The sequence below is a fragment of the Nyctereutes procyonoides genome, unplaced genomic scaffold, assembly GCF_905146905.1.
Source record: "Nyctereutes procyonoides isolate TBG_1078 unplaced genomic scaffold, NYPRO_anot_genome, whole genome shotgun sequence".
Lineage (NCBI taxonomy): Eukaryota > Metazoa > Chordata > Mammalia > Carnivora > Canidae > Nyctereutes > Nyctereutes procyonoides.
The window spans coordinates 25,385,774-25,401,903 of record NW_026575037.1 but is presented as its reverse complement, the minus strand read 5'-3'; the positions used below and the strand labels follow the sequence as shown (position 1 = coordinate 25,401,903).

The following is a 16,130-nucleotide window of genomic DNA, read 5'->3' as shown; positions in this document are numbered from 1 at the left end:
GCTCAGGGTGGGGGTGCCCAGCTGTCGGGGTGCCCAGGCTTGGGTTGGGAGTGCCCAGCTGCGGGGGTGCCCAGCCATCAAGGGTGCCCAGGCCTGGGGTGGGGGGCCCAGCCGTCAGGGGTGCCCAGGCCCAGGGTGGGGGGTGCCCAGGGTGGGGGTGTCCAGGCTCAGGGTGGGGGTGCCCAGCTGTCGGGGTGCCCAGGCTTGGGTTGGGAGTGCCCAGCTGTGGGGGTGCCCAGCCATCAAGGGTGCCCAGGCCTGGGGTGGGGGGCCCAGCCGTCAGGGGTGCCCAGGCCCAGGGTGGGGGTGCCAGGTCCGGCGCTCCGACCTTCTGGGCCCAGGTGGGCGGCCCCGGAGCTCGCTCCCCCACCCCTGCCCGAGGAGGCGGCGCCGAGCTGGTCCGACGGGTTGGAGCAGGAAGTGCCCCGCCCTCGCCCGCGACCCCGCGCCGCCCCGTCCGTCGGTCCGTCCGCCCGGGCCGCGCTGGTGGGCGGGGACCCCTCCCGGAGGGGGCGGGGCGGGGCGGGGCGGGGCGGGGCGGGGCCGCGAGCCCACCTGGCGGCGGGGAGGGCGCGCAGGTGCGGCGCGGGCGGCGGCGGCATGGCTGGCGGCAGGAAGGCCTGGTCGGCGCTGTCCAGGTGAGCGCCCCGCCTGTCCCTCCCCCCTCCCCGGGGCTCGCACGGAGGCCCCCGCGGTGCTGGGCGGCGGCCGGAGGGGCCTGCGGGGGGAGGGGTGGGGGAGGGGTGGGGGAGGGGTGGGGGACGGGGAGGGGTGGGGGCAGCGCTGCGGCCGCGGCCCGAGGGGAGCCCCCCCCCCCGCCACACTGGCGGCTGGAGACGGGGGGGGGGGGGCTCAGCCCCTCTGGGGAGGAGCAGGGGTGCGGGCTCCCCGGGGTGGGGTCGCAACAGGGGTCACTGAATAGGGGCCGTTGGGCAACAGGCCCCCCTCCCAGGAAGGGGGCTCCCACTGAGGGCAGCGTCTGGGCTGGGCGACCGCAGGGCGGCTGCTGACCCCCCACCCCCACCCCCACCCCCCTGCTTCAGTCTGCTTGTAGGCTGGTCTGTCAAAGGGTCGGGACCCTGGGCGTCTTATCCCCGCCGCTGGACATCCTGTCAGGGTTGGAGGAGCCTGGGGTGTGGGGGGACTGTCCTGGAGGTAGCACCCCCAGGTGGCTGGTGGCCCCCGGGGACTCCTCCTGGAGCTACCCGCACCTCCCCTCAGACGTGTGTGTTCCGGGGAGCATCTTCATCTCCTCATCCCCCACCGTCCCTGCCATATACGCCCATTTTGCCCTCCAAGAAACTGAGGCCCGCGCGGTAGCTCAGGGCCGGATTCCTGCTCCTTTGAGCCCCAGGGTTAAGCCAAGTAGAGATTGTCCTTTTCGCCCCTTGCAGGTGGGCATTTGGAGGCCCGGGTGCTCTCCACGGGCGGGCGGGCGGCGCAGTGGCACCCTCCCCAGGCCTTCCCCATCAGGGCGGCTTTCAGGCATTCTCCGGGGCTCTAGGATCTCCCCCGCTCCCTCCAGAAGGGCTCTGGAGCTCCTCCAGTGTCTCAGTCTCATCCTCCCGGCCCCGGGGGGGTGGGGGGGCACCTCCTCAGACCCTTAGGACCTCACTCTGCTCTGAGGCACGGCTGCCTGGTCTCCCCCATGGGGGGCCCAGGGGCTCTAGAGGGGATAAAGTAAGCCCCAAGGATGGAAGGAACTTGGTGCCCTGGAAGAAGGAACCTGGGCTGCCAGGGAGGCCGGACACACCCCAGGGAAGGTCTGCGCTGAGGGTGGCGCCGGGGGTCCAGACCTTGGACTCTGCATGTGGATCGGTGTGTGCAGGAGGGGTTGACATGGGAGTGTGTTTGCTCGTAGGTGTGGGCATATCCGCGCCCGTGGATGTGTGTTTACATGTGTGTGCGGGTGTATGTGCGGGTGAGCGCGTTTGTGGCCTGTGTGGGTGGCAGGTTCTTACGTTGCTGAGTCTGGGCCGTGGGAGGCCGAGGATGTTTGCTGTGAGTGTTTATTGAAGCCCTCCGTGGGGGGCATTGGGAGAAAAATGCAAACCACACACTCCGTGGTCAGGAGCTCACAGGCCGGTGGGACGCGTGTGACCTTGTGTCTGAGAGCGAGCCTGGTACGTCCAGGGTGTGTGTGCTGGGTGGGCAGCTGGGCCGGAGAACTTTAAAAATGAGAGCGGGTCTGGTCGCAGCTTGTCCACAGCTCGGGTGGACATGTGGCTGCTGGGGTGGGGCCGGGTTCCCACGGGACGGCCAGGGTGAGGGCCAGGAACGCCCTGGGGAACCAGTCCTGCCACGGGAGCCCCCGGCCTGCCCTCCCCGGCGGCCCCAGCCCCCGCACAGCCCCGTGGGCAGACGCAGCTGCTGCCAACAGGCGTCCGGATGAGGCACCTGGAGCGGAGGACCGCTCCCGCTCGGCTCCCGGGGAACGACAAGCCTCGGCGGGCAGGAGGGAAAGGGCTGTGAGTCACTGTCAACCGAGTCTCCCAGGCTGGGGAGGACAGTGATGAGGGTGTGACCGTGAGGCCCCGGCAGGGCGCAGGTGGGGAGCGGGGGGCCAGCCTGCAGCCCATCCTCGGGGTGAAGTAGACGTTCGGACGCTCCGGCTCCGGGGCGGGGGGGGGGGGTGGCAGCTGGCTGGCAGGGCGCCCTGGTCAGCGGCCTTGTCCTTTCCTCCCGGGGGCCGGCCAGGTGAGGGTGAGGCTGGGCTGGGCCTGTCTGCAGGGGGTGAGGGGCGGGTCTGAGGGTGCCTGGGACTGAGCAGCCTGTGGTTAATCATTGCCCTGCCTGGGCCTCGGGCAGCCGGGCAGCCGTCCTGCCTCCCTGTGCTGCTCTCCGGTCCCCACGCCTGTCCCGAGACCGGCAGGGCTGGAAGGGACTCCGGTGACCCCTCGCTGTGTAGAAGCGGAGTCTGGGACCCGTGTCCCGCAGGGGCCGGAGACTGGCCCAAGGTCATACGGCCGGGCAGAGCTGGGCTCCCTTGTCTGTTCTTTGTTTCAAAAAGTCGCAGATCCTGCTCCCTGAGACCCAGGGTTCCACAGACGCTTCTGGGAGAGCCTTCCCACCCCTCCCCTGCTTTGACCAGAGCGGCTGAGTCTCGGTCTGTTTTTCGAGCTTGTTTTGAGGTCTCCCGCAGGGGGGCTCTTCCTTGGATCTAACTTCTCTCCGGCAGCTGTGTGAGTGCAGAACTGGGGGGCACAGCAGCCGTGCACGGAGGCGAAGAGAGGGGTGTGGTTGCCAAGTGAAGGCCTGGAGGTAGAGGAGAGGACTGGTGGCAAGGAGGGAGTGGCGGGGCAGCCGCCTAGGGCTGTGGCATCCGCTGGTGACAGCGACGAGGACTCCCACACGGTGGGCCCCAGGTTCCGTCCTGGGCCCGGCTCTGGCCGGCGAGCTGACCACTGGGCTTCCCCAAACCTCTTCTCGCCCAGGCCGTGCCCCGAGCTCTGGCCTGTCCTGGGGTGGCGAGTCCCACAGGGTCGGAGGCCCTCCCCGGCTCCGCTGCTGCTTCCTCTGAACCAACCCCCCCCCCCTGCTGTTGGGCTGTCGGCGAGGTGGGGCCTCGCCCTGGCTTGGGGCAGCCCTCCTGGAGTCCATCCGTCCTGGCGCTTGGAATTGTGGAGGGGATGGGCTCTTGAGAAGCTGACCTCGGGTGGAATCTTCTTTTGTTTCTTTTTATTACTTGTGCTATCTTGGGATGGTGATTAGCCCCCGTGACCTTCCATTTCCTCACCTGTGAACTGGGCCTAACGCCACCTACCTCCAGGGGTGGTCGGGAGGTTTCATGTCACTGTTATTTGTAAAATACTTCAAACAGTGCCGGCCTCACGGCAAGCTCTTACGCATTAGGAGCCTCACGTCTTGACTCTTATTTACTGACTACCGTGTTCAGCAAACACCAGCGTGCTCCTGAGTGTGCAGCACCGTTCTAAAGCCCGTGCTTATTTATTTATTATGGGGGTTTCACCAGCTGCACCTGCTGAGGTCCCTCTTGGAGCCTGACCCTTGCTCCTCCGGCCCCTGCAGTTCTAGCCGTTTCCTCATCTTATAAGCAAGAGTTCTTGGCAGGAACCTTCCTTCCCCAGGGTGGGGTGGTGGTAAAGGCGGTGGAGGTGAAGTGAGTCAAGTTCTACCGGGGGTTGAAGGCAGCCCCGTGATTCCTGGGCAGCAGGGGAGTGACCAAGTCATCTTGGCTGAACTGTGGGGTCATGGCCTAAAGCTGGTGGACGTTCAAGGACACCTGGGCCTCGCCTCCTGCCGATCCAGCCCTGAAGACCCCTGAGGGTTGGTGCTGGCCTGGGGAGCGAGGGGGGTGAGTCATTTCCGAGGAGACCAGGCCCTGGCAGGTCATACTCCATATATGGCCCCACTGGAGGATAAACAAATAAGCTGCTTCCCCCAGGGCTGAGAGGAGCCTGTGGGAACGGGGTTGCTCAGGACGGAGGAATCCTGGAGGCTCCAGCCCGGCCCAGCCGGGTGTGGTCAGGGGAGAGGAGCTTCCGGCTTTGTGGGGCACTTTACCCAGTGGAGGGACCCCTCAACTTTGGAGGGCAAGTGCTGGCCCCAGACTGTACAAAGGGGGAGGGGGTCAGTGCGGAGAACGAGAGAACCTATGAAAGCCGGCTGAAGCTGGCGTTTCCCAGGCTGATGGAGAAGGGCTCGTATCGAGGCCCCACGATCTTGACCGCAGACTATTTTATTATTTTTTTAAAGATTTTATTTATTTATTCATGAGAGAGAGACACACACAGAGACAGAGACACAGGCAGAGGAAGAAGCAGGCTCCATGCAGGGAGCCCGATGCGGGACTCGATCCCGGGGCTCCAGGATCACGGCCCAGGCTGAAGGTGGCGCTGAACCGCTGAGCCACCTGGGCTGCCCGACCGCAGACTTTAAACGTGATTCCCATACGCCCTCACATGCCCCCGTGAGCTCCGTGTATCTGGAGACCGGTCATTCATTCATTCGCCCGTTCAGCACACGAATCCATGAGCTCTCGTGAGCCGGCGGTAGCCGAGCAGTGGTGAGGCATCAGCCTGGCCCCTAACGGGTGGGCGGACTGCTCTGGGGGAGCCCCGGGCTCTGGGGGAGCTCCTCCTGGGCAAGGCCGGGGTTAGTGATTCCCCAGGGAGGAGGGAGCCCTGCACATCCGAGAGTCGCACTTGCTCCTTCCACTCTTGGCGCTCGGCTGTGCCAGGCGCCGGGGGATGCTGGAGATGAGAGCCGGCCTCCCCTGTGGGCCCTCCTCTCCCGCAGCACGACATCGTCACGCTTTGCTTGCAGACTCCTCACACCCTCTCCACTCTCCTTCATTTGCGCTCCTTGAAGAAGAAAACAAAACCTCGTGTGTGTCTATTGTACGTAAGTTATACCTCAACGGAAAAGCCGTTCCTTGAGTCCAAATTCTGCTCTAGGTACTGTCGCATTTTATTTGCTTCTCTTCTGATGAAACTTCTCCAAAGAGTTGCTGGTGCTCAGGGGTACCTCGGTCTTGACTCCCATGCTCCCCTCGCTCATCTGGCCTGGCTCCGGCCCAGCCCTTGAGCCGCTCCCGGGGGGACCAGGCGCCTCTGTGTTCACTACGCCGACCTGGGCCCCACGCCCACGGTCCTGGACCCGACCTCGTTCCTCCCCCCGGCGGGGTTCCTCTGGTCTCTCTGACTCAGGACCTTGGTCTCCTTTGCGCCAGTGTCTTCTCCTCACCCTGAACAGCCAGAAGCAGAGCTTTTTCTCCCCCCACCCACCCCCACTGCCGACATCTCCCCAAGCTCCTTCCTCCCCGATCCTTCCCGTCTGACTGACAGTTCCAGGAACTGCTCAGGCCAGACGTCTGGAAGTTTTCCTTGTTTCTTCTCTTTGTCTCCACCCTCATCCCCATGCAGCCCGTCTGCAACTTCTCGGCTCTTGTCTTCAAAATGTGTCCCCAATCCATCTCTCTTTCCTTCTCTCGGTCACCACCGCGGTTCAGGCCAATGGAGGTCTCGCCGGGCCTCCCGATGGGAGGTGCTCTGTGTCCCCTGCCCCCTGCCCCCTGCCCCCCTCAATTCTTCTTCCTTCAGTAGCCAGAGAGATTAAATCTTAGTAGTCCTACATTCTATCGGGTCCCTCCTCTATGTGAAACTATCCAGTGGCTCTCCAGCACACTTGGATAAAACCCAGGTTCTTCCCCTGGTCTACGAGGCCCTTTTCTCTGGCCTCCTCCCCGTCCAAGCCCCCCGTGGGCCATGCTGTGGCTCTTGGCCTCCCCCTTCCCTGAACACCCAGCTGTTGCACCCAGGGCTTCACCCTTGCTGTGCCCTCCTCCTGGGACCCCCTGCTCCCAGATCGGGCTCCTTCTCAGAGCTCTCCGGGAGGCCTCCCCTCCCAGGCACCATCTCTCACATTACCCCTTACCTGGTTCTGTCTCCCTTGTGTCACTTCCTGACACCCTTTCGCTCACGCACCCATTTCCTGGCTCACTGACTACACACCCACCCCCTGCGATTTGTGCTTCTCGACGACAGGAAGGGCCCTGCCAGCTTCCTCTGCTGCGTCCCAGGAACTGTGTCCGGCTCGTAGTCAGGGCTCAAAAAATATTTGTTTGGTGAATATCGGATCAGCGTGACGTCCGACCTAGAAAACCAGATCGGAGCCATTGTGTGGTTCATCCTCCTCATTCTAGGAAGGAAAACGGGCGAAGAGGAAAGGCCGGGATGGGCGTGAGGGCAGGGGGAGTAGGCTGCCTACAAGACGCTGCCTGGAGGAACCTTTCCTCGGAGGCCCCATAGATGCATTTCATATGCAGTTCTGTTGGTAAAATCCCTGGGTTTTCATGTGGTGGTTTTTTTTCCCCCAGAAACATGTCTGTTCCTTAAATTGGGGCTTGGTTGCAGGGCGATATTGTGCAGGAGGGGAAGAGGCCCGGGGGGCTAGGGCTGGGCCAGGACAGGCTGGGCGAGCAGGTTTGACACCTGGCAGTGGCGCAGGGACGGCCTTACAGTAACTCTGGGAGGGACGAAGAGGCCTTTTAGAGACTCTTCCTATCTGTAGGCCCCAGAGATCCCTGGGGGAGTCGCAGGAGGGCTCCAGAGAGGGCTCTTCTGCTGACTCTCGTGGGGTGCTATTTCCAACCCAAATTTTCTCCCAGGGTGCTGGCTGCCCCCACCCCCACCTCTGGCCTCAGGCTTTCAGGCCCTCCCTTCCGCCTGGACTGCCAGTTTCTCCCCGCCCCCCATCACCTCTGTTGAAATCCCGTTTGCCCACCGAGACCCAGCCCTGGGTGCATCTCCATGAGCCTTTCTTGATAACCTTGGCCTGCAGTAAGTATTCTCCCTCCTGCAGAGCAATTTCTGTGCTTTGGTTGGGGGAGTTACTGGGGGACACGCTTCTCTTTCTCACTAGGTCGTAGGGTCTTTAGGGCAGGGACCCCACTTTGTTCTGTTAACCCCCAGTTCCTGACTTGCTGGCCCATTGCAGTTGCTTGGCAACGACGCATTTGCTCTTTGGTTAGGGTGGAAGGGTGGGTGGATGGAGGGTGGGGTGGGCTGGCGGCCCGGTGCATGGGAGGATGATAGGGCAGGTGGCTAAAGAGGATTGGTGGGGGGGCACCTGAGTGGCTCAGTCAGTTGAGCGTCTGACTCTTGGTTTCAGCTCAGGTCATGATCTCAGGGTCCTGGGATCGAGCCCCGTGCCAGACTCCATGCTCAGTGTAGAGTCTGCTTGTCCCTCTTCCTCCCCCTCTGCTCCTCCCCCTGGTTGCTTGTGCTCTCTCTCAAATAATAAATCTTTAAAAAAAAACAAACAAAAAAAGATGGGTGGGTGGGGTTGGGCAGGAAAATGGCGGGGGGTGATAGTGTTTGGATGGACAAGTGGCTGGATGAGTGGGGAAGGAGGGAAGCTGGTGGGTGCGTGGCCGTGGAGTCCCCAACTGGTCCTGTGAATGCAGAGTGACTAGGAGGAGGAACCCATAGTAGAGTGTACGGCATCCCCTCGCTCCCCCACGAGTGAAAGCTGGTTCTAGAAGGTTACAGAGGCTCAAAGAGCTTCTGAGATGGGAGGCAGATATTGGAATCTTCTCCGGGTGTGATTGGTCTTGTTTGTGGGTTCTCCCCCTCTGAGCCGCCGAGAAATCCCATGGGTTGTTGGGAAACTCGGAGAAAGTTTCTCTCTGATTGTCCATTGATGGATGTTACCTACGAATCCAAGACCAAAAAGAAAAAGGAACTTGTCAAGTGTACCCCCCTCCTTTAGGCAGAACTGTGCCCACCCTCCCGTGTTCCTAGGCACCCCTAGAGAGGGGGCCCCACATTCCCACTCTGGATTTCACGGTTAAGTCTAACCCACGGGTTGTCATCTGCAGTGGTTTTGCCCTGCCCAGGGACATGGCAAAGTCAGGAGACATTTTTGGTCGTCACAGCCGGGGTTGGGCTGGTGCTCAGGGGTCCAGTGGGTAGAGGTTGGGGTGCCCTTCAACCCCTGCCGTTCAGCACAGCCCCTGCATGCGGAGTTGTCGGCCTGAAATGTCAGTGATGCCCAGGATGAGGAGCCCTGGTGCAATCCAAATCCTTTTAGTACCTTTAGCTGAAATTTAATAGGCATGTAATGTGAACCACAGGTGCGAACCACATTTAAAATCGTCAATTTTCGGGTCCCTGGGTGGCTCAGCGGTTGAGCATCTGCCTTGGGCTCAGGTGGTGACCCCGGGGTCCCGGGATCGAGTCCCATGTCGGGCTCCCTGCATGGAGCCTGCTTCTCCCTCTGCCCGTGTCTCTGCCTCTCTCTCTGGGTCTCTCATGAATAAATAAGTAAAATCTTTAAAAAAAAAATTGTCAACTTTCTATAGATGACATACTAAGAAAGTGAAAAGGAACAGGTGATCAATTTTAATAATATCTCATTTACCCCAGTATACCCAAAATATTATCATTTCAATGTGTAATCCACATGCAGAATTACTATTTTTATTTAAAAAAATTTTTTAAAAATTATTGATTCCAAAGAGAGAGTTTGAGAGAGCGAGCGAGCACAAGCAGGGGAGGGACGGGGGGTGGGGGTGGGCAAGCTCCCCTGGGGGCAGGGTCCCTGACTCAGGCTTGATCCCAGGACCCTGGGATCACCACCCGCCTAACCGACTGAGCCCCCCAGGTGCCCCAAATGCAGAATTCCTAATGAGATGCTTTGCAGTGTCTTTGGTATCGGGTGTTGGGGACACGCGTGTGTTGGAGCACACCCGGCTCAGCCCAGCCGCGGCTCCAGTGCCCCCTGCCCACGGCCCCGGCCCGGGAGCCTTGGCTCCCTCCTCCTGGCTCCGCAGGGGCCGCTTGGGAAGGGGGGCCCCGGGGTCTTGCGTGGGCTGCCCTGACGCTGTCCCCCGCCCCGCAGCCTGGCCAGGCAGTGGACTCTAGAAGATGAGGAGGAGCAGGAGCGCGAGCGGCGGCGGCGGCACCGTACCCTGAGCTCCGCCACGGACGACGAGGCCCCCAGGCTCACCCAGAACGGAGACTCGCCGGCGGCCGAGAGGTGCTCAGGGCGGGGCGGGACGAGGTGCCACTTCCCCACCCCGGGTGCCGGGACGCACCCAGCTGCCCAGACAGACCAAGGACAAGGGGTTTGACCGGCAGGGAGCTCCTCACCCCCCGAGCCGCAGCCACGCAGCCACCGCCACCCTCCGGGGAGCGGAACAGGCCGGACGCTGGCGCAGCCGAGAGCCGGTCCTCGCAGGACCCCTGACTCGGGGAGAGGCCTGAAGCGACCTTACAGGGGGAGGCACAGCTCCGAGAGGTGGCACAGAGCTCGGAGGCAGGGCCGGGCCTTGTCCCCATCTGTCCGGCCTGTGGCTCAGCGCTCTGCACAGGCTGCCTCCCTGCGACCCCGACCCCCGTCACCCCTGCTGAGGCAGGGACACGGGGCTACTCTTGCCACCTAGATTTCAAGGTTACGAGGAAAAAGAAGTCCCCTGTGTGCGGGGGACTGGGCTGGGCACTCACGGAGAAGGAGTCTCGTTTCACCCAGCTTGCAGATGTGGAAGTTGAGGCCCAGACAGCGAATCGCTGGAGGGCAGGGTGGTGAGGGAGGAAAAGAATGTCCTGGAGGCCGAGTGCTGCAGCTTCTGGACCGTCTCCCCCGCGTTGCGCCTGCTCCCGTGGGTCCCCGAGAGAAGGGGGAGCAGGTGGGCGGCTGGGCTGGCCTCTGGGGCCGGCGGCCACGTGACCAGCAGCAGGGCAGGGCGCTGTGTCAGGGCTTTGGGTTCTCCTCCCAGTTCGCTATCTGTGCGACCTTTGGCACGTCCCGACGTGTCTGGTCTTGAGCTGAGCTCTAAGGGCCAAGGGCGGGGGCGTTTATTCCTTCCGACCTCCAGCGACCTCCAGCGCCCAGCGAGGGGCCTGACGCCTGGGAGGCAGCCGATGGGTCAGTGTTGGTTGCTGGGGTCTGAGCGTGGACGGGCTGGGCCTTGTGGGGGTTTATAAACTCGTTCAAAGCGCTTTGTGCTTTGTCCGGGGGGTTTCCCGGGAGCCCAACGTGTAGTCAAGTGGTGGTTGGCCGGGGAGCCCCCGGGCCCGCCCGCCCTGGCAGCGTCTCTCCCGCCCCGGGTGGCCTCTGAGCCTTACCTCGCCCCCGTCTCCCATCTTCCGGCCTAGGCTGCCGAGCGTAGAGGAAGCAGAGGTGCCCAAGCCACGAACTTCCGTCTCCAAGGACGAGGACGAGGACGTCCAGGCCATCCTCCGGACACGGCAGGAGCGGAGGCAGAGGCGGCAGGCGGTGGAGGCGGCCCAGGCCCCGGGCCAGCCGGAGGCAGGAGCGGGAAGGGAGCGCTCTGGCCCGGGGCAGGCCAAGCAGCAGCCCCTCGGCCCGAGCGGGGAGCAGCGGGGCCCCCGGGCCGGGGAGGACGAGAGCCCGGGGGGCCGGGGCTCAGCAGGCGGGAAGGAGGAGGTCTCGGGGAAGCCGGCTGTGCCAGAGGAGACGTTGGCACCTGCAGAGAGACTGGTGTCGGCGGAAGCGAGCCGCTCACAGGAGGCCCTGGGCCCCCAGAAGACGTCTGCGCCCGAGAAGAGAGCCATCCCGGAGAAGAAGTCCCTTCTAGAAAGAACAGGTGTCCCGGAGAAGCCGCCGGCCCCAGGGAAGACCTCAGACCCGGAAAGGAGACTGGTTTCTGAGAAAGCGTCGCTCTTTGAGAAGTCTCTGGCGTCGGAGAAGACCCCGGCCGCCGGGAGCAAGCTGGCGCCGAGGAGGGCAGGGGGGCAGCCGGCCTCGGGGGGGAGCCAGCCCGCCGCCGCGGGGCAGCCGGGAAGGGCCCTCCCCGACGAGAGCCCCCGGTCCTCGGCCGAGCAGGGGGAGCAGCGGGCGCCCGAGCCTCCGACCGCGGCTTCTTCGCGCCTCCCGTCCATCACACTGCAGGTTGGCGATGCCCCTGCCCCTCGCACCCCTGCGCGCCCCTTGCGTTCCGCTGCAGGCGGGCCCTGGCGCCCTGGAGCCCTTGTTTCCCGTCCTCTCTCCAGGACGCCGGCTCGGGCAGTTTCCTCTCCCTGCCTCTGGTCACTGTCAGAATAGGGGACCCTGAGGCAGGGCCAGGCTGCGGGCAGCTGGGAAGAGCCTCAGCTGTGTGATAGAGCCCCTGCACCCCGCATCCCTGCACCCCACACCCCGCCATCATCCAGGGCCTGGACTTCAGGGCTCCAGCAGCCTTTTGGGAAGCTCAGGTCCTTGCAGAAGTTCTGCTGGAAAGCTCTGTGTGGTGGCCCGGCCCCACAGATCCGTGTCCGTCACTCCCTCCGCAGAGGCGGAGGGCCAGGAGGCAGCAGGGGAAGGCATAGGACCGTGGTTCTCCCCCCTTCCCTCCTGCGGCTCCTGGGGCGAGCCGAGCCTCATGGGGTCCCCCTGGCGGCTTGGGCTTTGGGCTACCGGGACCTCCCCTGTGACACTCCCTGCCCCCTCCGCCCAGGTGAAAATCCCCAGCAAGGAGGGAGAGGTGGACACTCTCTCGCCCACCCAGGCTACCTACAGCAGCTCCCTCAGACGCTCCAGCCCCAGGACCATCTCCTTCCGGGTGAGCGCCCGGGGCGCTGGAGGGCAGGCCGGGGAACCAGCGTTTGTTGCAGCGTCAGGGCCCTAGGTTAGGTGGCAGGTGGGTCCTTGGGATGGAGAGGGGCTTTGGCCTTGGGAGGCCCAGAGCCGAGGACTCGGCGCTCAGAGGGCCGAGCAGCCCCACCTAGTGGGCAGGGCCCGAGCTGCAGGAGGGGGACCGGCAGGTTCAGCGGGGCCCAGGGGACCGGGCCTGCCCTCACCGGGTCCCCATCCCACCCAGGAGGCTGGCGCAGGCGAAGGGTGGGCGCTGGAGCGGCGGGGCCCGCCTGCACCTCCCTGCTCTGCCTCTGCCCCAGTGGTCCCCGTTGTGCGGGCCGGGCCTCTCCGCTCACCCTCTGGGGTTCATGCTCAGTGTCTGGTTCGCGGCTGACTGTGCCTTGTGTTGCTGTCGTGCGCCAGGCCCCGGGGAGGAAGCGGGGGCCTGCCCTTGACCAGCGCTGGTCCCTGCAGCGGGGAGGCAGGCGGGGAGACAGCTGGGTGCCGTGGAGCCGGTGGCGGGCCGCGGAGGGCTTCTGACCCAGCCTGCTGGGTGGGGGCCTGTGTCTCCCCGGACATGAGGAGGAGGTTTGGTTGGGGGTAGGAGGAGGACGAGGAGGTGGAGGAGGCGTATTCAGAGAGCTGAGCCCTTCCCTGGTGCAGGGCCCTGGCTTCCTCGGGACTCTCACTCATCACAGCCTTTCCTTCTTGTTTCAGATGAGCCCCAGGAGAGACAACCCGGAAACAACCTTGACCCGCAGGTCAGCGACCGGGAGGCTCTGGCCTGGCCTGGTCTGGTCACGGTCACGTTCAGCCTGTGTTTGCTGAGCGCCTGCTGCGTGCCCTCCCGGGCGGTGCCACAGGGCACCTGAAGGGAAGGTGCCGTCCTTGGCCAGGGCTCCGGGTCCTGCAGGGCGATGGGATTGACGCGGGGATGGAGGCCCAGTGAGATGAACAGGGAGGGAGAGTAGAGCCTTTTGGAAGGAGGCAGGACTTGGGTGGGGGGCTCTGCAGGCGGAGGGAGTCGGGGTGCAGAGCCCTGCAGGAGGGGAAGGGGGAAGCCTCTGCTTTAGCAGGCCTGGGAATCTGCATGTTCCAGGAGCACCCCTGTGCCCCCTAATTTTGATGCAAGTAGTTTGAGGACTGCGTTTCGGAAAAAAAAAAAGAAGAAGAAGAAAAGGGAAATAGGGCCTGAAAAGCAGTTGTGCTCGTGTATTAGGAGGACTGTCCCGGGCAAGGGCTGGGGTGACGGGGGCGGCCAGGGGGTACGCAGACAAAGGAGACGTGGCTGCCACTCTCCAGCACCTCACATCGGACGGTTAATCATGCAGGAGCCCCCCCATCCATCAACCCCCCCCCCCCCGCCCCAACCCAGCAGGGAGGTGCAGGGACAGGAATGTGGCCCCGAAGTGGCTGCAAACAGCCCAGCCTGCGGGAGCCGGAGCGATTGACTTCCAGTTGGGACTTGAAATAGAGGGAAGAGCACAAGTAAAGGCACAGGTGTGAAAAGCGTGAGGTGTCTGGCTAACTGGCCGTGAGCACGTGGAGAAAGGGGTCGAGGCGGTGGGGACGCTGGTGTCGGGAGGGGAGGCGGGAACCAGGCCGCGGGAGCCTGTGCCACGCCTGGGAGTTTGGTCCCTGCCCTGTGGCCGAGAGCCTTGAGCTGGAAGGACAGGATGGGCTTTGTCTGGGGCGGGAGTGGCCTGGGGGGGGGGTGTCAGGCGTCTCTGGGGAGGGGAGGAAAGGTCCCCGGGCGTTCCGGTCGGGCTTCACCCCGGCCGAGTCGCCGTAGTCCAGTTCGGTGACGGGGGCCGTGTTCTGCGTGGCCGCAGGCCGGGTGGGTACGGCTCGGGGCGGGCTGAGGCCGGGGTCTCAGCTGCCCTGTCCTCTGTCCTCCGTCCCGCAGCGCCAGCATGAGGCTCCCGGCTGGCACGGCCAAGCTGGGGGAGAAGCTGGAGAGATACCACACGGCTGTCCAGGTGGGCAGGGCTCTGTGGGGGCGCCTGGGGGCCCGAGCGGCCTGGGCGCCGAGGCCCGAGCGCCTCTCCTGCCCGGTCAGCCGTCTGTGTCCTCTCTTCCCAGAGATCCGAATCCGTCAAGTCTCCGGGCTCGTCCCGCACGGAGTTCTTTGTGGCGCCCGTGGGCGTAGCCAGCAAGCGCCACCTCTTTGAGAAGGAGCTGCTGGGCCAGGGCCGCGCGGAGGTGGCCTCGGGCCGGAAGGTGCGCCCTTGGGCCTCCCGACGCAGAGCCGGACCCTGGGGGGGTTCGTCTCCGTAGCTGCGGGCGCAGCGCTGGTGGTGGGGGGGGGTTCCCGGACACGTGTGGCCCGTGCCGAGTGGGCCTGGGAGTGATGGAGAATCACGTCCCTGCACCCGGGCCTCCCGAGCGCCCTGCTGTAGCCAGCAGCCCCGAGCCCTGAGCCCCGAGCCCCAAGACGTGAGCCCCGCGAGCCCCGAGACGTGAGCCCCGAGCCCTGAGACATGAGCCTTTCTCTTCAGGAGAACCTGAAGCTCTCGGGGGTGGTGACATCGAGGCTCAACCTGTGGATCAGCAGGACCCAGGAGTCCGGAGAGCAGGACCCCCAGGTACCCTGTCCCTCCCTGAGCCTCATGCACGGGCCCTGCTCGGTGGCATAACCCAGGTGGGGGGGGGCGGGTGGGGGGGGGGCGGGGGGGTTCCCCCTGAGGGAAACGGAGACAGATGCTCCAGGCAGGGAGGCCATGGAGAGTCGGGGGGCTGGGGCTGTCGCCAGGAGGAGTGGGGCTGGGGACCCCAAGGCCCCCTGCACGCTGCCTCAGGCTGCCGCCCTCCCACCCACACTGATGTCCCCAACCAGGAGGTGGGGAAAGAGTCGGTGGCCACAAAGAGGACCCAGTGGGGACGGAAAGCAGACTCGTCCCTGGACGCCGAGGTGAGGGGCAGAGGGGGGCTGCCCTGGGGAGACCCCCTGCCCGGGTGCATCGTGCTGGGACCCAGAATGCCCTGCTTCTGCTCTCCGGCCTGTTGGACCCAACCTCGGGGACACTGGCTGAACCCCCGGGCCGGCCCCTCTTTCCCCACAGCTCTGCAAAGCCCCAAGCCCCTTCCACAAGGGGTTTTGGGGTTTCTGGCCAGCACGGCTGTGGGCCAGGGCCCAGGGAGGCCGTCCTGCCCAGGGACCCCCTTGTCTTTCCTGACAGACGTCTGCCCCGCAGGTGTGATGGGCGCTGCCAGGACAGACCCCGCGAGCCTGCCCCCCGCCGCCCTGCTCCCTCTCTGCCTCTGACCCGGGGCCAGGAGTGTCGGGGGGGCCAACGCCTCCTTCCCGGCCGAGCGCCCCCTCACCCCTCCGCACTGGCACATCCGGGACCCAGGCCGGCGCAGGGCCCAGCACCCAGGGTGGCCTCCGCACCGGGCCGAGGTGGCTGCCGGGACCTGCTCGTCCAGGGCCGCGCGCTGCTGTCTCCCTGAGCTCAGGGTCCCCTCTGCGGCCTCCCAGCAGGTGCCTCCCCGTGCCTGTGACGTCACTGCCTCATCGAGGCCTGGGCGTGTGCACCTGGGCCCCAGGCCGCCCGGCCTGGACGGGAGCCCCTGCGCCTGCCCCGCGCCCGCCCCGCGCCCCGGAGCCCTGCTTTGATTTCCTCTCCCGTCTTGGGCTGCGGCTCAGGACCGGTGCTTGGGGCCCTTTCTGTGCACCCCCTCACCCTCCTGCTGCAAAAGCTGTTCTCAGGAAAGAGCTGATAAACTCATTCACTGCATCCTGCCTGGGGATTTGCTTTCCAGCAGGGTCGTCGGGGGCGTGTGAGGACGATGGTTGTGACTGGACGGCGGGGGGGGGGGTCAACCCCCTCTTTTGCTCACGTGGAGGTGAGCTGCCCCCCATCCTGGCAGGGTGACTCACTCCCTCAGCGCCTTCTCCCCACGGCCCTCCTCTACCCCCCGAGGTCATGGCCCATGTGAGCATGGAGGATGCTGAGCTTTATGAGAATCTAGGACAAACCCAAGTCAGTCTGGTGCCCTGTCAAACCCTTTAATGCTGTAATCAAAAGAACAAAAACTAAATTGCGTGTGTGTGCGCGTGTGTATGTGTACACGTGTATGCCTACATGTAT

At 64.6% G+C, this 16,130-nt stretch overlaps 1 protein-coding gene across 3 annotated transcripts; it reads left to right on the top strand.

The window, feature by feature from the left end:
• Positions 1 to 532: 532 nt before the first annotated feature.
• On the top strand, positions 533 to 15,776 carry LAD1 (ladinin 1). 3 transcript variants are annotated; one of them, XM_055318989.1, is made up of 10 exons: positions 533 to 638; positions 9,364 to 9,501; positions 10,620 to 11,376; positions 11,921 to 12,025; positions 12,757 to 12,800; positions 13,946 to 14,018; positions 14,122 to 14,259; positions 14,538 to 14,624; positions 14,876 to 14,950; positions 15,219 to 15,776. In XM_055318989.1, exons 1-10 carry the CDS (start codon positions 601 to 603, stop codon positions 15,237 to 15,239), a joined length of 1,476 nt encoding a protein of 491 aa, XP_055174964.1. In that variant the 5' UTR covers positions 533 to 600; the 3' UTR covers positions 15,240 to 15,776. The 3 variants fall into 3 exon arrangements, with proteins under 3 accessions (XP_055174964.1, XP_055174962.1, XP_055174963.1); XM_055318987.1 differs by lacking the exon at positions 533 to 638 and adding an exon at positions 2,370 to 2,468; XM_055318988.1 differs by lacking the exon at positions 533 to 638 and adding an exon at positions 2,372 to 2,468 and having other exon boundaries at positions 15,234 to 15,776.
• The last annotated feature ends 354 nt before the right edge of the window (positions 15,777 to 16,130 follow it).